This window comes from Ictidomys tridecemlineatus, chromosome 10 (genome assembly GCF_052094955.1).
Source record: "Ictidomys tridecemlineatus isolate mIctTri1 chromosome 10, mIctTri1.hap1, whole genome shotgun sequence".
NCBI classification, from domain to species: domain Eukaryota; kingdom Metazoa; phylum Chordata; class Mammalia; order Rodentia; family Sciuridae; genus Ictidomys; species Ictidomys tridecemlineatus.
Window position 1 is genome coordinate 122,774,112 of NC_135486.1, and position 25,163 is coordinate 122,799,274.

The 25,163-nt window shown below is 38.7% G+C and overlaps 1 protein-coding gene across 2 annotated transcripts in view; it reads right to left on the reverse strand.

The window, feature by feature from the left end:
- Positions 1 to 499: 499 nt before the first annotated feature.
- Positions 500 to 25,163, reverse strand: part of Vkorc1l1 (vitamin K epoxide reductase complex subunit 1L1) — a 60,269-nt gene continuing 35,605 nt past the window's right edge. The window contains exons 2-3 of one of the 2 annotated variants that reach the window (XM_078023980.1): positions 8,007 to 8,116; positions 500 to 4,345 (exon numbers count right to left, since the gene is read on the reverse strand). In XM_078023980.1, coding sequence (XP_077880106.1) covers positions 4,119 to 4,345; positions 8,007 to 8,116 — 337 coding nt within the window. In that variant the 3' untranslated portion in view covers positions 500 to 4,118. The remainder of the gene's footprint in view (positions 4,346 to 8,006; positions 8,117 to 25,163) is intronic. The other variant, XM_078023981.1, reaches the window with a different exon arrangement.

The following is a 25,163-nucleotide window of genomic DNA, read 5'->3' on the forward strand; positions in this document are numbered from 1 at the left end:
GGTCTAGCACATGATAGGTCTGTTCTTTCAGTGAAGCATGGCCAAGCTCTACTGGGTGAGCTCCAGGAAAACCATGTACAACATCTGCTTAAGCATCCTACATCAGTAGAACTCTAAGCAGCCAGCACCTTTGGTCATTAATTCTTGAGAGCCACATACAGCACAAACCCACAGGAATCCTAAGACCTAGAGTCCATGGAAAATTGATATCAGATCAGTGTACCTGTAGAGATGAGGTCACATGCAGCATCACTTCAAGCACACTTTAAAGGTTCCTACTGAATCTAAAAAAAGATTTCATTCAGAGGCTGGGGTTGTGGCTCAGTAGGGTGCTTGCCTTGCACATGTGAGGCACTGGGTTTGATCCTCAGCACTGCATAAAAATAAATAAATAAAATAAAGGTATTGTGTCCATCTACAACTTAAAAAAAAAAAAAGACTTCATTCAGCTTCTCTTAAAAAAAATTTAATCCTGTAGTGTAAGAACGAGGGCAGCCGGTTTCCACAGATAACTTCTACATTTATTTTATACCAAAAAGTTATGTGCAACAAATAAACATTCTTACATATTTACATTTGTTTTTATTTACCAGTTAGCAAAATGGTGTCCTCAATCTTTGATAAAGAATGTTTCTATCTATATTAAAGGGGAAATTCTGCCCAGTGAACTCCATTAAAATGAATGTTTACTCAGGAGCATAAAGCACTAGTAATAAATATTTTTGATGGAACATACTATACAGATCAGACACCTAATCCTTAGGCCATGCTTAATACAGATTTATAACAAAACATTTCACCTTTTTTGGGCTAATTTGTCAAAAAAAAAAAAAAAAAAAAGGAAAGAAAAGAAAAAAAATGATGTTTAATCGAGTAGCCTGGACTTCCACCCCTGCCCCTTTAGTTTTACAAAGGGCTGTTCTCACAAATTAGGATTCATAAGTGCTGCCTAAAATGTCTAAATGGAGATGTTTCGCCAAGGCTGTGTGTTGGACGAAACCCAGAAGACCAGGGCTGCTGAGCAGGCGTATCACCCCAAGTAAATTCCAGGAAGAACTGGGCTTCTTCACTGGCATCTGTCTAATGCTGATCTAAGACAAGACTGCCTATCATTCATTGGCATCAAGTGCTGGTGCCTGCCAAAGTCATGAAGTAACTGCTAAAGATTTCTTTGCACTTCCAAAATATACAGTCTCTTGAAAATAAAGCAAGCAAACAAAAGCCAGCAAATACTTTTAATTTTACTGTGGTCTTGGTCCTAAATCCTACTTAAGAGGTCTAAAGATCCTTTGTACCAAATGAAGAGTCTTTGTTTCTTGGTATGAAAATAGTCAATACTTTTGACATTCTTCTGAAGTCATGACCTGGAGGAGAGGCTGTGCTGTATTTATCAAGAAAAAATAATTTCTGGCACACAACTAGTTAAACCTGAGTTTTCCAGAAGTTCACCCTGACTGACAGCAACCAGCTGCTGTGAAAACCCAGATGAAATCCTCCAAAACACCCTAGAATTCATCCTTTAACCATACTAATTTCCTCAAGTATTTGTGACTATTAAGTAAACAAGAGGCTTTTGTTTGTTATGAACCACTTTAAACACAAAGTATAGAATTACTACTAAAACCAATTTTTTTCCCCAGTCTGTCCTTCAGCATTGATGGTTTATGATGCTGCATTGTTTATATATTCAATCTAAACACTGCAGATCCTAACAATCTTCAAATTTTATAATATGGTATCCCTCTTCTTGGTGGAGTAGAAGGTGTGTAGGGAGCCTGAATTCCTCTAGAGAAAAAAAAAAAAAGCCAAGTAACACGCAACAGGGTTTTCTGCTGCTTGCTGAGACACTGACAGTGCAACAGGGTTTCTGCTGCTTATTGGAGACACTGACACTTCAGCAATGCTGTTACTTTAGGCAGCACCTTTTCATCTCAGTGAGAAAAAGGGCCTAATTCTACTGGGGCATAGGAATGTGGCAACAGTTTTTATATAGCTGAAACAGTGCTTCCCCAAAGTGCAGGAAAGCAAGGGAAACATGAAGGGCCAGGCTGCACATCTGCAGCTTTCTCACGAAGGGTTGCAGACCTTTCCCAGAATGCAGCATCAAGATAAGCTTTAACTCTACTTTGCTGACGGACACAGAATGTGATCAGAGATGGCTTAAAATTGGGCACAATGGACTTGTTGGCACAGCTGCCTGGTGCCACTGCCACAAGTCTTAGCCGCTAACCATTTCCACTAAAAGAGAGCCAGTGACTGCTCCAGTGACCTCACTGTACGGCTCTCAAACACAGGACCTGCTTCTCTGAAAGCACCAGGCACTCACTCAGTGCTGTCTGAAGTTCTGTAACTGCTTACGAACACAACTACAATATACACGAGACAGGCATTGAAATGTTCACATTCGTGGGAAATCATAAGCCTCCATGAAATCTGAATACCTTTTAAGAAAATGGGTTAAAAACCCACTAAGAGTTCATTAACTGTTCAGATTTTGCCCCTGCCTTGGGCCAGATCATCTATGGTGTGCCAGTTACGGCAGTTAGTGGTAAACTAACGACCAACTGCTGACTCTACACACCTTAGTTTAGAGCAGAGCCTGTCCCCACAGTCAAAAAGAAGGCAAATAAAGCACTCAGGTTACTCTTCTAATTGACTATTTTTAACATAATGATTAATCAAATTGGAAGCAAAGACATCACTGCTGCTTCTCAATCTAAGGAGTAAAATGACCACACAGAACCTTTCTGCAGAGTGCAAGTTTTCTACTTCACAGTTACGAAGGAAGGACACTCCTGCCCAGGTTCCACACACAAAATATTTGGTTTGAGATTTAAGACAGAAGGCACTTTTAACATTCTGATATAGGATGTTAGCCACAGAGGCGTACTGTCACAATTTCATTTGGGCTTATTCAAATCACCTTGAAAGATTCTTACTGCATTGTGTCGTTATGAGAAAGAGCAGTGATGACATGACTGCATTCCCCCTTTAAATATTTCCACCTGTAATGCTTCTCCCAGTTCAGCAAACTGACCCTTTACAGACCCAGGCTCTCACAACAGTGACCAGCAGTCATCAGTGTAGAAGGAAACAAGGAACATGCAGCTACAGAAGCAATCCTGCCAGGGCAGTGGGGCTCACACTGGTGACTCCAAAGTCACAATACTGCTTGGCTGACTGGCACCAATATTAAGGGAAACATCTGCACTGAAAATGCAACTCTTCTAGGGCTTTACCTAAAAACACCACATTGGTACTTCCAGTTTTTCTCCCATTAGTGTTCTGAAGGCCTTGACATGAAGGTCTGGTCACATGACACATTCTGTAAGGTTACACTGATCCAGTTTTATACTAGACACAAATATGATCTGAACATTCCAATTTAGTTTCTTCCTCTCAGAGCAGGGAGATGAAAGGGAACCAACCACCCTATTATTTTTGCCGCCAATGCTGCACCCACGGCTGTTAGTACTTCCACAAGATGCTCTGCACGGCTTACTATTTCCACTATTTCACCAGCCAACATTGAGCTCACAATTCTTCATTGCTATTCTTCAACTAAACTGTACAGTAAGTTCTGCAGGGATGGATCCAATATTTCTACTTTTATTTACAAATATCACATAAATGGATTCTAGTTGAATCTACATGTTTAAATCCATCGGCTAAAAACATATTACATATTGTAAACATGGCAATATTTAATACAGTATCTATTCTAAAATATTTTCATGTCATGATCACATTTGTTATACCTGAAATTGAATTCATACACATTAAAGAATTACTAGCAATGGTTGCTCACTTTACGGTTGAGGAAAGGGGGCTAGGGCTATGTTTTATTATCTCAGAAACATCTTCAAAGTAAAGTTAAAGCTTGTCTTTGATTGGCTCCGTGTGTCCTTTTTTTTGTATCCATATTTAAAATGAAGATTGACACAGAAAATAGCTAGGGCCCCTTCTAATTTACAGTATTTTAAAAAATCAGTTTAAGATTCTTAGGGAGAGTCTGTTGTGAAGAATTTTAAAAAAACAAAAACAAAAACAAAAACCTGCTGCAAAATAAACTTAATGGGAACGGGACATCAGACTGTCAGTAAAAGCTGGCCAGGGCGTCAGTCCTGCTTGGGCTGCAGCTGCCGTTTCCAGGCCTCATTCAAGTAAACTAGTCGTTTGTAGTTGATGATGAGAAGGATGAAGTTCAGCACATATGTGGTGACGCAGATGATGCAGAACTCCTTCAGCACAAAGTACAGGATGTAGGCCAGGTACACGGACCCCACCACAGACACGATGGAGGACGTCATGAGGATCAGAGCCGCGACTGCGCTCGCTGTTAGGCCTGTAAGAGAGAGACATGGCTGAGCCCACTGCCAGGCCAGGGGTTGCCTGAGGTCCACTGCAGTGCATGAATACTGATCAGACAGGGTGCGAGTTTCACAGCATTTCATATGAAACACTGCTTGCTTCATAAGCTAGTCTTAGCTAAGGATATGCACACAGAGAAGATATGCAATCTCACCATTACATGAAGCAAGGAAGCCGATCTGCAAGATCAACAGCCCTGGCTCTCCTAATGCATATAGGGACAGGACAGCAACTTTTTCTTCCAAGCTGTACACATTTGGTGGCCCCTAACCCCCACAGCACTTTCACTGCAGGCTCCCCATCTGGTGGAAATTAAAATTTGCTTTTCATCTTTAGATCAAATTTTATCAAAAATCCACATTGGAGATGACTATGCCAACATACTGCTAAAGAAGGGGGAAAGGTCCTGATAAACATTTCAGAATGGGCTGACTGGTGGATAAGGGAAGTCACAGTTGGCCAGGTGGCCACATGTGGTCAAAGGCAGCAGTGTGTTAAACCAGGGCTCTCAAGACAGACATGTGCCTGAGTTCTTGACTCACCTTCCCCTGTTATTTTGTAACAACATAAAAGTGGATGCACTTATTTTCAAGGACAGAGAAGGCATGGCATATTAAACCACCCTCTTACCTAATGGCTAACAAACAGTAACAAGAAAAGAAGAGGAGGTGATGGCAGACTGGAGGAAGTCAGTGAGGACTCAAACCTTGGGGACTACTGATAGCAAGAGAGGTGACGAGAAGATACCCGTGGGCTAAAGCTCCACCATAGGGATTTAGCTTGGTCAGAACTGGATGATGATGCTTTACTAAGGCTCTTCAAAACTAAAATGCTGTTCAATTACTTATGCCAGAAACTGGCAAATCTGGCCAGCCACCTGCTTTTGTTAATAAAGCTTTATTGAACCCAGCCATTCTCATTTATATGAGTATAAGTGCTTTCGCGCTAGAGATGGGTATCTGCAGAGGCCAGGAAAGCCTAAACTGGCTCCTTACTGAAAAAGTTTGCTCATCTGACCTCTGCTAAACTTGTAAGATTTCAAAGAAAAAAAACCCAACTTTGTCTCCTTAATTTTACCTACAGAAGTCAGTTTTAAAAATGACAGGGGCAGGCTGGGCTGTAGTGTTAGTGGTCAACTGCTTGCCGTGCATGCACAAGGCCCTGGGGGTTGATACCCAGCACCATGAAACACAGATAAATAAAACAACATTAGAACAACATGAACACTTTCTTACTTTCTCCATGTTTCTCTCTTCTGAAGCCTACCAACAAGACTTGTGAGAACAAAGGGAGCTAGGATCAAGCTGATTAAATGACCACAAAAAAAATGCAATGTCAATGCTGCTAGTAGCTACAAAGTTGTTATAATGTAACCAGGTACTTGTGGCTTGGGGGGGAAATTACCAGTAGAATTTAAAATGTGCTATAACTCTAAATAAATGATGGGGCAGCGATGTAATATTTCCCAGCTGTAAAAAAAATAAAATAAAAAATAAAATAAAGACACAATGTACTGTTATTTCTTACAAAGATTATCAAGATAGATCAGTCAAGCAAAAGAAGTGGGGGTGGAGGGCAAGCTGTAGAACAGTATGTATAGCATCTGCCTTTTATATTTAGAATGGGAGGAAAATTAAGATCATATATTTATATTTTCCTGTGCATGCATAAAGAAACTCTAGAACAACAATGAGCTGTCAGTCACGATGCAGGGCCATGGAAACTGGGCCAAGTGGAACTTCTGAAGCATGTGAATGTGTATCCACGAAGAAATTAAATCTCAAATGCGGCATCTCACATGGCTTGGTGGGGGTGAAGATGGTGTGCTCTGGAGTAGCAAGATAACTTCAAATGTGCCTCCAGTGATAGACACTGACATTACAAACACATAAGAGTCTAAAGACCTTAGAAAGCATAAATGGAAGTAATACACATGATACATATGACCTGAATCATGCATAAAAAAAACTAACCAATTAACATTACATATAGAATTTTTATTATTTCACCTTTATTTCCAAAAATTGATACAAAGACTTTTCTTAGGCTCTTTCCTATTAAGGGAAAACAAACCATTCCCTTGCATTTGGGCTTATATTTTATATTCTTCAGAAATTCAACAAAATATATGGAATTAAAAAGTGAAATTTCTCCCCTCCACCACATCCTTTCCTATGCTTTTAAATGCACATATATAAACATGTATTTTACCCTATACTTATTAAGTCACAATTTACTTTTTTCACTGAGTAACCTTAAGCTTTCCAGGATTTACAAACAGACCTACTGTTCCTTGAATGAATACATACAATTTTCTGATAGGAATGTGCCCTAATTTATTCAACCATTACCTATCACCTAGGCATCTTCCAATTTTTGCTATTTTAAACTGTACTGCTATGAATATCTTTGTGCAACGTCTTTGTACTTTTGCAGGATAAATATACAGATAAAGAACTGGGCAAACTTGATGAAAGGATCATTCAGAAAAATCCACAATTTGCAATTTGCCTCATAACATCTACTTCAGATGGAAGAGTTAAATGTATTTTTAATGAATCAAATCACAGAAGACCTGGCAGACCACGGAATGAAACATTAACAATTAAAATGCAGGCAAAAAAGGATGCATCTAAATCTACAGCTATAAAAATTTATACAGTAAAAATTCACAAAACATAAAAAGTATAAAGGAGTAAAATGTTCACAACAAATATGAACACGGACTATTATCAGGATCTCCATAATTAAATAGGCAATTAAAGGAAATTTAAATACAATAAAATTAAAATAATAGCTAACAATATTTAACTATTAGAAATTTTAAAAAATTTTAAAAAATGAAAACTGATGAAGCTTCAGGGAAACCAGATAACTAGGGGAAAAGCAAACTGGTAGTATCTATTAAAATCCAAACACTATTCTATGCTTTTGACCCATTAACCCCATGCCTAGAAATTTATATTATGGAAAAGAGTCCAAGAGGAAGGGAGGGCTGTAAAAAAAAAGTTGAGTACTGCAGCAGTATTTACGATATAAAAAGCATGAAACCCAGATGTCACCAGTAGCAAAACACCGAAGGGGACAGGCAGCACTGCATTGGAAATCAAGGAGCACGAAGAGTCACCTGAGGAAGCAGGAGACAGGGCTGGGGTACTCTGCAGCAGAGCGCTGGCCTGGCACATGCACGGCTGGCCGCAGCCCCCCACCATACACGCACACAGCAGAAGACAGTGCAAACAGCAGGTATATGAAGGCAATGGAGGTGTGGGTGCAGCTTACTGTTAATGCTTTCTTGATACAGGATATTTAAAACAGCTACTGGGTCAATAATAAAATAAGAAAAAATGTTAACAGGGAAGAATGTTGGATCACGACTGCCTTAAATGGAGCTGGTTTGGGACACCATGAGATGCTGCTCTCCATGATTAAACAAACACCAAGTGACACTGAGTTCAACGTAAGCACTGTAGAAATTCTGGTGAATCACATTTCACAACACAAAAATATGGATCGAGCTAGTGGTTCTATCATTAACATATGCTTTTATTTACTATAAAAACACTTAGGGCAAGGGCACAAAGTACTGAGTGAACATAACAAACTTATTTTTGTATTGCTGTATAAATACTTACCAAGTAATAACTGTAGTATATAAAATATAAGTCCAAAGACACTGTTTGGCTGGTTTAATACACCATCCTTTCCAAAAATGGAACCCAAAAGACCAAATCCTCGACCCCATCTGTAAAATAAGGAAAACCAGTAACCCTATATTTGAGATTCCCTATTTTTAAAAATGTAAAATTATCTGAGAATGTTATCCAATTCTTAATCAACTAAGTTGCCAAATTCTTAAATATCTTTTGTTCAGAGTGATTTACCCAAAGAGGGAGCCAGTCCTAATTTTCAGTATTGCATCTGATTAAAAACAAGGATTGCATAGAAACATATCTAAAACTGCCAATATACCCATCTGAATCTCTTAAGTGGCTCATTTCTATCTATTCCTTTTCTGATGTCGTCGTCATTTTCAGGAGCCTCTCTCAATTTGAGCCAGGGTCAGCAGCACCACTGACCTTTGGGTTAGGGATTCCTTCTGGTAGGGGCTGTTTTGGAAGGAGTGTTCAACAGCATCCTTGAACTGCTAGGTGCTAGAGCACTCCCCAACCCCTAATGAGACTACCCAAGATGCCTGAAGCCATTGTCAAACCTGGGGTGGGGATGGAGAGCTAATGGCTGAACCATTTTAGGTCTTCCATGGAAGATGGAAGAGCTGTTTCCTGGCAAAATTTATCAGGTTATGTATGAAAAAAGACATCTTGGGAACACACTTTTAAATGCAGGACAGTATCAGCAACTATAGGTCTTCCCTAGAACCATATCTCAAAGGTAAAACTGATACATTATATGCCCCATCATTTTTTAAAGTTACATTTCAAATTTTCCATTTAACAGTTTTTTTTTCAGAATGCTATGTTCTTAGTTTAAAAAGGATTAATTCTGGTTTAATAAAACCTGATACAAATGTCAAATTAATATTTACTTTAGATAAAAACCTTTGAAGGTTATTTTAACTCTGAATGAACGTGCTTTTTAAATACCAAAAAGAAAACAGTTATTGATGTTGTCAATTGAGAGGCACTCTAATAAAACCTAAACTTTAGTTTTGAAGATAGACTGCCTAAAAAATAAAGATTAATGGTTTAAAAGTACTCATGTTCAAAAAAGCTGAGTGAAACCCCTTCAGAATAACCATGTTGAGAGAAGGAATAACCCCAGTTCTACAACCAAGAGCTGTAAACACTTTTACTGTATAGTTATGTTAAAAAACACAAAGTAATTGCCATTATATTCATTTATTCTTTCATCCATCAAATGCTCACTGAATGTGTACCAGGTGGACACTGAAGTGCTGGGGAACTAGGAGTGGATGCACTGGACAAGGTGCTGCCCTTGGGGAGCTTACAATCTAGTGGGGGAAGTAATAGTCAGGTAAACAAAAGACCAAATGACCCTGAGGAACCAAGAAGCCTACTAGTGTTTGTCGCCAGGCAAACTAGTGTGTGGGTGTACTCACCATCAGGACCTCTGGAAGATCAAGTGTAGTCACCCAGGGAGGCCTTGTTAACATGAATATTTTGCTTCAGTGGGTCTATGGGGGCTTAGACTCTGCATTTCTCCCAAATACAAACAAGACCCCCTCTAAGTGATGTTCAAGCTTCTAGTCTGAAGACTATACTATGAGGTCACTGCTCTGGACAGAGGATGGCTGAAGGAAACCACTCTAGCTAGGCAGCTAAGGAAAGCCTCTCTCAGGAATTCAGTTTGAGCTAAATCAGATCCTGAATGATAAGAAGCAGCCAGTCTCACGAGGAACAGCAGATATAAAGGCCTTGAATGAGCTACAGGTGTACAAAGAAAGCCATCAAGGCTGACAGTGATAAGGGGGAGAGGGGCAGGAGAACCTAGCACAAGTCCAACCATTTAAATTACTTAGGGCCTGGTTTGTAGGCTTGATTAACAATCTGAATTTTATTCTAATTGCAGTAAAGGACACTTATGATAGAAGCTTATTTATAATCACTCTTGGCCATGGTGTAAAGACCCAAACTGCAGGGGGGCAGGAGCACAGACAGGGAGAAACCACATGCCGTCAAACTTCTTAGCCTCACTCATATGAAATACAAATTCAAATTTAAACACTGCCTTTGGACAATGGAAATAATGGGCATACTGCCAAAATTATCAGGGATAAACAATGTCTTAATCATTCATGTAAGATCACATGGATATTTTCCTTGAAAACAATGTGGTAATCCACAAAATGAATACAGTATCTTATCAAAGAAATACACCTTAAGATTTCAAAACAAAACAATACCAAAGCCTTATAGAACAAAACAGACTTCCCTATTCCAGCACTCCCCACATGCACGTTCTGATCCCCAAAGACAAACATTCTGATGTTTTTAAAACTGTTTTTCATTCCTATTCACCTGAACATTTATAAATAGTGTTTATTTTGTCATTTCTTGATTTACGAATTCTAAATATTATCTTTTGACTTTCTAATATGGCAGGATGTAACACTGCTTTAAAAAAAAAATCTTAGGGGCTAGGGCTGTAGCTCAGTGGTAGAGAGCCTGTCTTGCATGTGTGAGGCACTGGGTTCGATCCTCAGCACCACATAAAAATGTATAAATAAAGATATTGTGGGGCTGGGAATGTGGCTCAAGCGGTAACATGCTTGCCTGCCTTGCACGGGGCGCTGGGTTTGATCCTCAGCACCACATAAAAAGAAAACTGAAAAATAAATAAATATTAAAAAAAATTCCCTATCTTAAAAAAAAGGTATTGTGTCCATCTACAACTAAAAAAATATTTAAAAAAATAAATTTAAAAAATCTTATTACAGAAACTTCAAACGCATGTGTACAAAGTGAACAGAACAGTGTAATAAACCACCCACCACCCAACTGCAATAATTGTGCCTTTCTTGTTTCATCACCATCTCTACCTACTTACCACTCTGGTTATTTTTAGTTATTTTCTTTAAGGTAAAATTTACATACCCATATAATTTTGACAAATGGACACACCTGGGTAGTCCACAACCCATCACTATATAGAATGCTTTCATCTCTCCAGTTAAGTTCTGTTCAGTCCTCGCCCATCCATCCATGATTCCCTGCCCATGTGCAAAGGCATGGTGGACATTCAGGCTCGTAGGAACACAGCCTCTGAACCAGAGTGACATCACTGTCTTGTGAACCTCAGTGTTGTACTTTTGCCCTTACGTCACACATACTAATATATATATATATATATATATATATATGTTTATTTATTTATTTGTCACACACACACACACACACACACCCACTATATATATATATGTTTACTTGTTTATTTATTTATTTGAGCTGTAGTTGGACACACACCTTCATTTCATTTATTTATTTTTATGTGGTGCTGAGGATCAAACCCAGCGCCCCACACGTGCTAGGTGAAGCTCTACTGCTGAGCCCAACCCCAGCTCCACATTCTAGCATTTTAAACCAAACAGAATAGCCACTAGTTTTCTTAATAGTTAAAATAGTGAATTTGATGAAGTTGCATGTAATAACTGTAACAAGTCAACTCACAAGCAAAGCAGGCCACATTACATGGGCATTTTCCTTGGATGTCTTTTTGTGACAGGTATTTCACTTGGGGTGATGCCCTTGTGGTGCATCCATCCATGTCCTAGCATATGTTGGGACTTCTTGTGCAAGGCACTGAAGACACACACCACACTGTGTTTACCCACTCATCTATCTGCATGGCCTTGGCGGCTTCCACCCTTGGCATGTAAAACTATACGTATGTATTTAGCCTCTTGATCCAAACAATCACAAATGCTCCTATAATTTTTCACCCATCCCTTTGAAAGGAACAAGCCCATTTCAGGTATAGTCAATGTCCAGGCCATCAAATGAGACGAGGTCCTTAACAAGAAGAAACTGGAATATCTCTCCTACCATTTTGTTGTTAAGGGTTAACAGAGTGGTTTATGGGGAAGAGGTGGCTCTGGACAAAAACAGAAAAATAATCCGTATTTCCTTCATTTTAAATTTATGGATTATGGTACATCATCAATTTACTGACAACTTTCCAGAAAGAAAAATGACTATATGTTGATCCAGATGGTAAAATCAACTATAGATATTAAAGATATTGACGTTAATTGTTTGGGTTTATAAAATATTTGTCAAAGTTTCTTTGGTGGAGGGCTGGGGATGTGGCTCAAGCGGTAGCGCGCTCGCCTGGCATGCGTGCGGCCTGGGTTCGATCCTCAGCACTACATACCAACAAAGATGTCGTGTCCGCCGAGATCTAAAAAATAAATATTAAAAAAATTCTCTCTCTCTCTCTCTCTCTCCCTCCCTCCTCTCTCACTTAAAAAATAAAAGTTTATTTGGTGGAAATGAACTTGTACCTAAAAATGGCCTCTTTCTTGGGTTAATTTTTCAACTTATCTCAGTAATTCACAAGGGACATAACCACTAGAGAGAATAGCTCCTGGGAAGGGTAATGAGGTGGGGTGCTGCAGGTGGCCACCAGGTTTGCGTGGCAACACACACTTCCAATGCTTAGTTAGAGAGGACTGTTGGGAGGTTTTTTGAGTAACTCAGTGGAAGACTATTTATTTGGTAGGCTTTTTGTTTTTCTTATTTTCAACTTTACATACATAGTTTTAAAAAATCAGGGCTGGGGGCTAGGGTTGTGGCTCAGTGGTAGAGCATTTGCCTAACACACACGAGGCCCTAGGTTCGATCCTCAGCACCAAATAAAAATAAATTAATAAAGATATTGTGTCCAACTAAAAAATAAGTATATATATAAAAAAATCAGGGCTGGGGTTGTGGCTCAGTGGTATAGTGCTAGCATACCATGTGTGAGGCATTGGGTTTGATCCCCAGAACCACATTAAAAAAAACTAAGTAAACAAAATAAATGTATCCATCTACAACTAAAAATATATTTTTAAAAATCAGATGGTGCTAAAACACTTAGGATAAAAAATAGTGGTCCTCTGAACCTGAGTTACCTCAGAAGCAAGTGCTTACAATTCACTTCAGTGGTTTCTCTACATATTTACCTACAAATTTCTTTTCTTCCTCCCACCCTGTTGCTAGGGAGGGAACCCAGGGCCTCACACCTGCTAGGAGAGCATTCTACTTTGTAGAGCCAACCCAGCCTCTACAAATTTCGTTGTATAAAAATGCTGATCATTTCTAGACAATCAATATGGTACCTAGACTATGACTTATGACTTAGTGCATTTTCACGCTGCCCTCGACATTGAGCTGAATTGAGCCAGGTGCTGAGTGGACAGGACGTCAACACAACACAGAGCTGCCGGTCTGTGCCTACTTCCCCAGCAGGTTAAAGTTTTGCACACTAAATGAAAGTTCACAAATAAACCAGGAAGCAGAGGCCACATGGCCACCAGGCCTCTTCATCTCTTGGAACTGGTAGTGGGCTCCATGAGTCAGAGCTTCCTCACGTTCCCATCATTCAAGCTGCTTTCGCATTTTCCCTCTGCCACTCCAAGGTGAAGTCCTATGTATCTAAACATAGCCACAATGATGTTAAAAAAGTGGTTTGTCTATGATGTCATAGTCCCAGCACTCAGGAGGCTGAGGCAGGAGGATTATTTAAGACCAGGAGTTCAAGGTCAGCCTGGGCAATACAGCAAGACCCATTCTCTTAAACAAAAAAATAAGAAAAAAAAAAAAAAAGGAAAGAAAAAGACGAGGAGAGGGAGGAGGAGGAAGAGGGGGAAGAAGAAAAAAAAAAAAGAGATGAGGAAGCTAAAAATGAAAAAGGACCATTGTGCTGACTTCATAGTCGTTCCCACATTAAAAGTAGTCTGAATATACCAATTAAAACACATTGTCATTGGGCTGGGGTTGTGGCTCAGTGGTAAAGCACTGAGTGGCAAGGCCCCGGGTTCAATCCTCAGCACCACATAAAAATAAATAAATTAATTAAAGATATTATATCCCCCTAAAACTAACAAATATTGTTTTAAAAAAACATTGTTATTGTCAAACTTCATAAGCTGAGTTTAAGAAATTAATTTTAATATAACATAAGTTGAAACTAAAAAGATGAAAAAAAGATATACCATAAGATACTAATAAAAGAAAACTAGAGCCCGGTATGGTGGCACTTGCTTATAATCCCAGCTATTTGGGATGCTCAAGCAAGAGGATTACAAGTCTGGGCCTAGCCTCAGCAACTTGATGTGACTCTGCTGCAAAATTTAAAAGGCTGGGGATGTAGCTCAGCAGCGAAGTTCTCCTGAGTCCAAGCACTATAAAAAAAATAAAACTAGATTATAGTTAAAATGCTAAATTTTATGTTATGCATACTTTACTGACAAGAAAAAAAATATAGTAGCTGTATTAACACTAGAAAATGCAGTTTCCAGAACAAGGGAATTTACTAGGGAAGGGAAAGAGACATACAATGAGAAAAGGTCAAGTGACCAATAAGACAATCCTAAATGTAAACGCATCTAACAGGAAAACTCCAAAATAAATGAAACAAACAGATTAAACTGAAAGGAGAAATGAATCTACAATTATGTATAAAGACTTCAATATACCTCTCTCAGTAACTGACAGGACAGAAAGTCAGAAAGGAAACAGAAGGCCTGACCAGAATTATTACTCATCCAACCTCACGGTTATAAGTACTCCACCCAACAACAGCAGAACACACGTTCTTTTCATAGACACAGAACACTCACCAAAATAGACTATTACAATAAATAAAACACAAACATATTATAAACAAAATTTAACAGCAAAAAAATTGGACATAGGGTGCTGAAGACTGAATTCTGGGATTTGTGCATTAAGCACACACCTTACTACCAAGCTACATCTCCAGCCTAAGCACGTGCCCTACCATTGAGTTACATCTCCAAAAGCAAATTTAAAATAACAGAAATCATAAAAGCTGTCTTCTGACCATAACAAAATTAAACTAGAAATCAGTAGCAGAAAGATATCTGGAAAGTGTACTACTATTAAGAAATTAAATAACATTTTGAAATTTAAAAATTCACATGAGGTGTTAGATATGTCTACGCTGGCACCCCACTAATGTGTGAAATTTTTATATTTTTCATGTATCAATTAAAAAATAAATTTTAATTTTAAAAAATTCATGAATCAGCTGGTTGCAGTGGCACATGCCTGTAATCCCTGAGATTTGGGAGGCTGAGGCAGGAGGATTCCAGTAACTTAGTGAGGGCCCAGCAACTCAGCAAACCCCTGTTTCTAAATAAAATATTAAAAAATGGCTGTGAATATGACTAAGTAGTTAAGTGCCCCTGGGTTCAATCCCTGGTATTCCCCCCCCCAAGAAAAAAACATGAATCAAATAAGTTATACTTAAATAAGAAAATATTCTGAACTAAATAAAACATAAAAGAATTGGTAGCATGCAGCTAAAGCAGTGCTCAATGGAAATTAATAGCGTTATTAAAGTGTTTATATTAGAAAAGAAGAAATCAGCCAGGCATGGTGGTGCACACCTGTAATCCCAGTGGCTCAGGAGGCTGAGGCAGGAGAATTGTGAATTCAAAGCTAGTCTCAGCAAAAGAGAGGCAACTAAGCAAACTCAGTGAGACCCTGTCTCTAAATAAAATACAAAATGGGGCTGGGAATGTGGCTCAGTGGCCAAGTGTCCCCGAGTTCAATCCCCGGTACCAACACCCCCAAAAAGAAAAGAAGAAATCATTACTTTTTGTTTCCACTTTAAAAAACTATTAAAAAAAGAAAAAAACACTAGAATTAAAGTAAAAAACAAAGGAATTTAAAACAGAAAAACAATCCAGAAAATAAAAAGCTAGTTCTTTGAAATGATCAGTATTATGCTTTAGATAATGAGCTGTCTCCCAAGAGTTCTTATGTTAATGTCGGAATGTGAAATGCTTGGATTTTGAAAGCTACAACCTAATCCTTGTAGGAAGAGACTGTGGGCAGGAGGCATGGCTGGAAGGGGTAGGTCACTGAGGGTGTGTCCTTCAAGGGTGCATCTTATTCCCTATGGTCCCTTCCTCCTTCCTGGCTGCAATAGGCGGAGCACTTTTTGCCTACCACACCCTTCCAGCACAATGTGCCGCCTCACCTAGGGCTCAGAGCAATGTAGTCGGGGTTTATGGGCTAAATCTCTGACATCATGAGCCAAAACAAACTTTTCTCCTTTGAGTTGTTCTTGCAGGTATTTTGGTAATCATGATGAGAAACTGATCAACACAACAATGTAATCAATAAATCTCTAGTTAACCTTTATTCACAAACCTCTGGACAAAAGAGAAAGACAGACAGAGGTGGGGAGGGGGAGAGGAGACATACATATACACAAAGTATTAGCTAGGCACACCTGTAATCCCAGCAGAGGCTAAGGCAGGAGGATTGCAAATTTGTGTAACTCAGCAAGATTCTGTCTCAAAATAAAAAAATAAAACAGGCTGGGGAAGTAACTCAGTGGTAGAGTACCCTGAGTTCAGTCCCCAGTACCTTAAAAAAAAAAAAAAAAGATCAATATCAGAAATGAAAGAGAGGGTATCACAACAAACACATTAAGAAAAGGAAATACTACATATGATCTGTGCCCACAAATTTGAAAAGTTGCATGAAAAAACAATATTCTGAAATTCACAAATACCAAAATCCACTCAAGAAGTTAGCAGAGAACCCAAATAGTACTATATTAATAGTTTAAAATTTTCCAAGAAAACCAAACTCCTGGTCTACATTGTTTGTTTTCCTGCAAAAATTCTACCAAATATATAATACCAATTCTGCACAATTTCTTCCAGAAAACAGAGGAGGGAATACTTCCCAACTCACTTTGTAAGGCTATCCTGACATCAAAACCAGGCTAAAGCATTAGAAGAAAAACAAGACAAATGAAAAGAAAACTCACTGCAGATCAATATTAATCAAGAAAACAAGACATAAAAAATCTTTAAAAAAATAAATAACACTGTCAATCAAATTCAGCGACAGACAGGATAATACATTGTAACCAATTGGGATTACTTCTGGGACTTCAAGGCTGGTTCAACCTTCAAAAGTCTATTAGTGTAATTAATCATATATCAATGTCCATAACAAAAAATACTTTGCAAAGGAGGAAGAGAAAGGATTTTCCTTGATCTTACATACTCACCCAAAGGAAAAAAAAATCCTAGAATTAAACATCACAATAAATGAAGAATGACTAAATTCTTTCCCCCTAAAATAGGAATAAAATGACAATGTTCGCTTGTTCCATTCCTATTCAATACTAGCCAGTGGAATAAAGAGGGGGGTGCGGAGCATTCAGGCTAGAAAGGAAGATGAATTGTTCAGAAAATTCCAAATGGGAGAATGAATACATAAATGAACAAGGGCCAAATCCCACATAAATACAAATTCTACACTACAATTACATGAAGGGAATAAGAAATATAAAAATCAACAGGGGCAAAGAGATTAGGTGAGGAGACAGGGCCAAAGATGACAACTCATTCTTAGAAGATGAAAAATAAATGAATAAATGATAACTGGCAGAAAAAAGAAAAGCTGATAATAGGTGACTGCAGAAGATGTCATCGTAGGATGATTTGGGTAGCAAAGCCCCGGGAAGGCTCAGGAAGAAATGGTACCAAGAATCTCAGAAGCAAGAAGTAGAGGTGAAAACAGTAGAACTGGTACAAGCCCTATCCACGTATACTTCTAACAGTCATTTTACTGAATCTTAATATGAACAGATAGCCAAAGACATTTGGAAGAAAGATCTAACATGAAAGAGGTAAAAACAGTAAATAAACTGTAATACTTGTAGGAAGTAGACATAATGCTGTTAATAGAAGAAAACTGTATTGAATAGCACAACAGAAGAAAACTGTATTGAATAGCACTTCCTGTCTCTGCTCTTTTCACCCTGATTTCCATAGCTAGTTAGATCCCATATTCCAGGGGACATAGTCATGTGTATATTATAATCTTTTTTTTTTTGCCCTGTGAAAAACAAATAAATATAAAATTCTGAACCACCATCTCTGATCAATAACTGACTGCTTCAATTTTTTTGCTTTGGCTTTTCTGCTCTACTTCCAATTTAGGAATAAGAAGTGAAAGAACAGTATCCTCCCGTAACCAATCACACAGTGTACCTCCCCTCTGTTTAGTCCTCTTCCTAGCTTCTCTATACAACAACTTCCAACCAGGGAATAAATACCTCAGATCTCCCCCTGTTCCCCCTCCCAAAGTATTTATATTCCCCCTTTGAGTCTGTGTCAAATGCAAATAATAGTAGCTGATGCCCTTGCTATATATATCAAGCTGAGTAATAGCCTCTTGTTCTCATGTGGGCCAATTTCCACATAAGAGGTAAAAAGCTTCTAGAATTAAGAAGTGAATGAATTTATAGGTCACAAGGTCAATATACAAAACTCAAAATTATTTCTATATATTAGTAACTTGTTGGAAATTTTTAAAAAGTGTCATATACAACAGCACATAAAGAACGAACATATATAGGTACAAATCTAACAAACTATGTGTAGTTAACTAACTATATGCTCAAAGTTACGAATGAATGAAATAAATCAAAGAAGGCCTACACACATAAGAGAGTATGTTCATATGCTGGACGACTCAATATTGTCCAGTTTATTAATTCTCCTCAGACTGCTCTGTAGAGTCAACGCAATTTTAATCAACAAGACTTTTTTTTTGTAGACAATGACAATAATTTATATAAAAAGGTAAAGGAACTAGAAAAGCTCTGTAGAGTCAACGCAATTTTAATCAACAAGACTTTTTTTTTGTAGACAATGACAATAATTTATATAAAAAGGTAAAGGAACTAGAAAAGCCACAGCAGTTTTTAAAAAGAATAAAGTTGGAAAATAACAACTTTAAGACATTCCAAAACCTCAGTGATTAAGACAGTGTGGCAGTGGTAAAGGACAGACACAATGACCAAGGGAAGACTAAGAGGCCAGAAACACATAATGTGGGGGCCACACCAGCAATCCCAGCAACTTGGGAGGCCAAGGCAAGAGAGTCACAGGTTCAAGATCAGCCCAAGCAACTTAGTGAGACTCTGTCTCAAAAATTTAAAAAAAAAAAAAAAAAATTAGAAACAGACAAAGTGATGTTTTTAGCATAAGTTCAAAGACAATTCAATGAAAAAAAGAATAGTCTTTTCAACAAATACTGCTAGAACAATTAGACATCCACATGCATCCTCACCCCCAAAACTGAAAATGACGAGAAAATACCCGTAAGAAACTCAACCTGTATTTCATCCCTTAAACACCACTTACCATTAGAGAAGATGGCAGACTGGACTTCATCAAAAGTCCAAACCTTTGATTTAGGAAAGACAGTCTTTTTTGGGAGGTGGGTGGATGGGGGGCGAGTACTGGAAATTGAACCCAAGGGCACTTAACTGCTGAGCCACATTTCCAGCCCTTAAAAAAGTTTGTTTTTTTTTTGGGGGGGGTAGTTATATATGGATAGAATGCCTTTATTTTATATGTTGATTTATTTTTTTCCACAATACCTTTATTCTACTTATTTATTTTTATGTGGTGCTGAGGATCGAACCCAGTGCCTCATGTATGATAGGCAAGTGTTTTGCCACTGAGCTACAGCACCAGCCCCCTAGCCTTTTTAAAAAATATTTTATTTAAAGACAGAATCTTGCTAAGTTGCATAGGGTTTTGCTAAATTACTGAAGCTAGCTTTGAACTCACAATTCTCCTGCCTCAGCCTCCTGAGCTGTTGGGATAGGAAAGACACTCTAAAATGCCTATAATATAAGGATTTTTGGTTTTAGTATCAAGGATTTAACCTATGGGCACTTTACTACTGAGCCACATCCTCAGCCCTTTTTATTTTGAGGCAGGGTCTTGCTATGTTACTGAGGCTGGCTTTGAACTTGTGATCTTCTTGCCTCAGCCTCCCAGGCTTCTGAGCTTACTAATGTATGCCACTGCACCCAGCAGAAGAAAGGATTTTGAAAATTTTCATCACATAGAAATGATACATTTTTGGGAAAACATATGCTTACCCTTAGTTGAATATTATACAATCTGTACATCCATCAAAATGTCACATTGTACCCTAATACATATAAATGTACAATTGTCTCAATTTAAAGAAAATGGACACACCATTATACTCTTACCAGAATGGCAAATGAACATAATGTAACAAAACAAAACACAACACTCAAGTGCAGGTGAGGATGTAAATCAATTAGAACTCTCATTTTTTTTTCATATTTAAAAAAACATAGTACTTGAATTGCAGAAATTTATGGGGTACGGTGTGATGATTTGATACACGTAGCATGTAATGATCTAACCACTGTAATTAACCTTACTATCTCCTTAAGCATCTAAGTAAATTTTTTAATTGACATGCAGTACTTGTGCATATTCACCAGGCACAGTGCAATGTTTCAACTTATGCACACAGTAAGTACTGATTGGTTCTGGGGGACTACGTTTCTAACCCCGTGCCATTGCCTTTGTTTAGGGCCTGAGAGCGCCTTTCTTCTAGCCTGCCATAAAACTTATGACAGGTTACTGGGCCACTACTGTGCCACAAGATGCCAGGACTTCCTCCTTCTCACTATTCTGGCACCCATTGTCCAGCCTCCCTCTGCCCCATCCTTAGAACTTGATACATTTTTGGTAAGTGATACAGGATGCCATGGAAAACAAATCAGCACTTTCCTTTCTTTCTCACTTTCTTCCATTCTTCTAAAAAATGTGGTCTTGCTACATTGCTCAGGATGGCCTTGGAATCCTGGGCTCCAGGAACCCTCTAGCCTCCACCTCCTGGACAGTGGGGGCTGTGTATGTGCCACTGTGCCAGCCTCATTGGTAGTTTCTTATGAAGTTAAACATATCAGTCATCATATGACCTAGAAATCCTCCCTCATCTACTCAAGAAAAACAAAAACATGCTCACACAAAAATCTGTTCACAAATAGTAACAGTGGCTTTATTTGTTATTGTCCCAAACTGGAAACAACTCAGTTGTCCTTCAATAGGTAAATGGATGAACAAACTGGTACTCATTATGGAATGTCACTTGGCAATTAAAAGGAAAGTGGGCACAGTGGAACATACCTGTAATCCCAGTGGTTTGGGAGGCTGAGGCAGGAGGATCTTAAGTTCAAGGTCAGTCTTAGCAACTAGTGAGACCCTGCCTCAAAATAAAAAGGGATGGATGTGGTTCAGTGGTTAAGCACCCCAGGGTTCAATCCACAGTACAAAAGAAAGGAAAAGGAAAGACTACATGAAATAAGATGGATGAATCTCAAATACATTATAAGTGAACAAAGCCAGCTACACTCTACAAAATTCTATTCAAATGATATTTTGGAAAAGGCAAAACTTCTGGGATAAAGATGAGAGATCATGTTGTTAAGGGCTGACTTTTATAAAGGGAACCATTTTAATGTTGATGGTAGCAGTAGCTACCATCAACATACTGTGAACCAAATGGTGATAATCAATATATTTAAACTTAAAATTAATTTTAATATTCGTTAAAATTTAAAAGCATAACAAAATGTTATTAGGTAAGGCTCTGTCAACATTAGATGCTACCATAAATGGGTAATTATATAGAAGCTAATCCTTCTCTGAGGGGAAAAAAGTTTCTCCAGAAACAAAACAAAACAGAAATTCCACAAGTTTCCTACTACTAGGGTAAGAATGGGGATGAAGATGCCTGGCTGCTAGTGCTCTTAGAGCCTTGTCTATTTTCTCATTCTTTTAGTCCTCATGGCTGTATACAATTTCTTTTATTCCTTTATTTCCTTGGGGTTTCCTGAAGTTGTAGACATAAATACATGCATTAATTTCATTGTTTACTAGCAACTGAAAATTCATAGATTCCAGTGTTATCCAATATTTATGAAAGAAGCAACAGGGATGTGAAGTGGTGGGAGATATGAAGCTGGGTGTCTAAGTCAACACTCTAGAAGCTTAGTCTTAAAACAGAAGGTCACATTCAAATTTGTAATATAGTAAGTACTGTTAAGTACCTACATACCAAGTGAAGAGGGCTTAACTGCCTGCGCAGAATGAGTCACTGGCCTTAGTGGTCAGCATCGTCAGCAGGGGGTCAGAACTGCAAAGATTGAGACCAACAGTGAGTGCTGAGACAGTGCTGGCCAGCTACTGTCTGGCCTTCACTGGGATGAAGCGACATTTAGAAGGAACACTGACAGAGTTCCACAAATGCTTGAACTGTGGAAGAACCATAGTGACTCCCAGGCTCCCCAGATCGCTGAGTAGACTGTGAGGCCATTAATGAGATAGAGCACTGGAGCACTGGAGGAGACTCGAGAGCAGACCAAGCTTAATCTCGACATGTTGAGACTCCAATACCTCTGAGTCACAGGGATAACTATGTTCTACAAGCAATAAAACAATAAATCTGATATGTAAAATCTCTATATGTACAACCTTCTAAAATGCAGATTTAGAAGTTCTAAAAACTACAGCCATAAATACAACAGCACAGGAAGAACACTCTGAAAAATTAAAATAATAAGAAGGTATTATTTTAAATCCTAGGGAGCACCAAAAATTAAGGATCCACAGAGGGACTAAAAAAAGGATGAGAGTGGTAAGAGAACCAGGAGAGAAGACAATATCTGGAGGCCCTGGGAGGGAGCATTTAGGGAAGAATGTAACCTTCAATACAAGTTCTAAGGGTGGTTTAGTCAAACAAAAAGTGAAAAGTACTTCCTGGATTTGGCAATTAAGCCAGTGATTAAATACAACATAAAAGAATGTGTATATATAGCTATCAATCACTACTAAATCCATATAAATAGAACAATCTGACCATTTATCTGTTACATTTGCAAAAAAATGCCAATGGAATGCAGCCACTCACATTCATACTGTTTCTGGCTGCTTTCCAACTGTAAAAGAACAATAAATTAGCTGGACAAAGATATGGCCCACAAAGCCTAAAATATTTGCTATCTGGCCTTTACAGAAAAAGTTGGCCACATCTCTTGTATTTGACCAATATGACACCCCTGTTGGTAAAAACTAGTCAGCTACAGTACATAAAGACAGAATCCCCCAATTAACAGAAGACTGATTTGCTGTTAAGTGGCCAACTGGCCACCAGAGGTCCCACAGCTACTATTTCACTTGGTAAAGGGTAGGTCTAAGGCCTAGTTTGGGGTTTCAAAATCTGAAAACTCTGAAAAACCTTGAGAAGGTACTGTGTCCAGCCTCAATGAGCCATCTGTAAAGACAATGGATGGTACTGACCCCTCCTGGGAAGCCTACACTGGCTAGGTCCCACTATGCCATAGGCTCAGAGAAGGGCTATTCTATACACACCCCCATCTGTAGGGAAGCCTTGGTAATCACCAGGCAATCTGACAGGACTGATCTCATTGTGCTTCACATCATCCCTTTACTTGTCAAGGCCAAGAAGGCAAGCTTTGTAAGGCACCCATCTTCATGCATCTCTCACACTGCTCTGTACTATCTATTAAAATCTAATTTGTGCTGAGCACAGCGATGCATGCGTTTAAGGTGAGGCAAGAGGATCAAAAGTTCAAGGCTGGTTCAAGCCCAGTCTCATCAACTTAGTGAGACACTGTCTCAAAATAAAACTTTAAAAATGGGGTAGGGGGGCTGGGTTGTGGCTCAGTGGTAGAGCACTTGCTGAGCATGTGTTGAGGTACTGGGTTCGATCCTGGAACCACATAAACAAAATAAAGGTATTGTGCCCATCTACAACTAATAATAATAACAATAATAAATGAAAAAAATAAAAAGGGGGGTGGGGATGTGATTCAATGGTTAAGCATCCCTAGGTTCCATCCTTAGTACCAAAAACCAAAACAATCTAATTTTTCATTTCTCTCCCTTCACAAACTTCTCAGCTTTGTCCTCTGAAGTTTCAGCTTCCTTGATCAATAAGCCCTTAACTTAAAAGGAGAAAACCTTTTCTACTTTCTTTAGCACTTCTCTAACAATGTGATTTCCCCTGTAGCCCATCCAACCTGAGACACTTTTTGCATCATATTCATCTGTCAGGTCTGGGAAGGGAAAATATCCTTCCTTTCTACTGTTATTTTTTGTGGTGCTGGGGATTAACCCAGGGCCTTGCACCTGTTGGGCAAGCACTCTATCACTGGGCTGCATCCCCAGCCCTCCTTTTATTTTTTCTTTCATCTTTGCTCCTGTCTCCCTCTTACGAAACTTCCTTCCCCTTGGAGGTACTTGCATCACCAGACATGTCCAGCCACTACTCTCACAACTGCCACCTACCTCCTGAAGTCACAGCCTTCCATTCAAAAGGCCTTTAGATCAGGCTCACAGCTGCTGCTCTTTATCTGTTCAAGAAACCTCAACATTAGATATGAACAACCACTCAATTACCTCCTTAATAACTTTAACTCAGGTACTCTCCCAAGAATTAGTCTCACTTTGTCATTTGAAAAGACAAATAATAATTAAACCTTTCAAAAATTGAAGTCACCAAGCCACTGGATTTAAGAAGTTCTGGACCCCAAGACACATAAAGAAAACCTCATGCAGGTACATATTAAAACCTCAGAAAACCAGACATTAGACATCTTTAAAAGTAGCCACAGAGGAGGAAAAGGACATCTTACTCTCAATGCAACAACAGGAAGACTAAGAGCTAATCCAACAGACAGAAAGGAAGCCAAAAGGACAAGTGAACTGCAAGTCGACAATTCTATATACACATTGAAGTATCACTTGGAAGTGAAGATTTTCTTTCCCAGATGAATAAAAACTGAATTAGTTTGCCAGCACACCAGCACTGAAACAAGTTAATCAGGCTAAGGAAGTATGATCCCAGACAAAAGCACTGCAAGACAGAGTGAATGAAGACGGAAAGGAGAAATACAAAGACTAAATGAACATTAGTTCTGGAAAACAGTACCGATGTTTTATGGAATTAACAAATATGTGATTAAAAATTAAAACAGGGCAGGGGGCATAGCTCATCAGCAGAGTGCCGGGGGTTAGAGCCTCAGCACTGCAAACACACACACACACACACACACACACACACACACACACACAAGGCAACAATGGGGCTGGGGATGTGGCTCAGTGGTAGAGCACTCGCCTAGCATGTGCAAGATGCTGGGTTTGATCCTCAGCACCACATAAAAATAAATAAAATAAAGGTACTGTGGGCTGG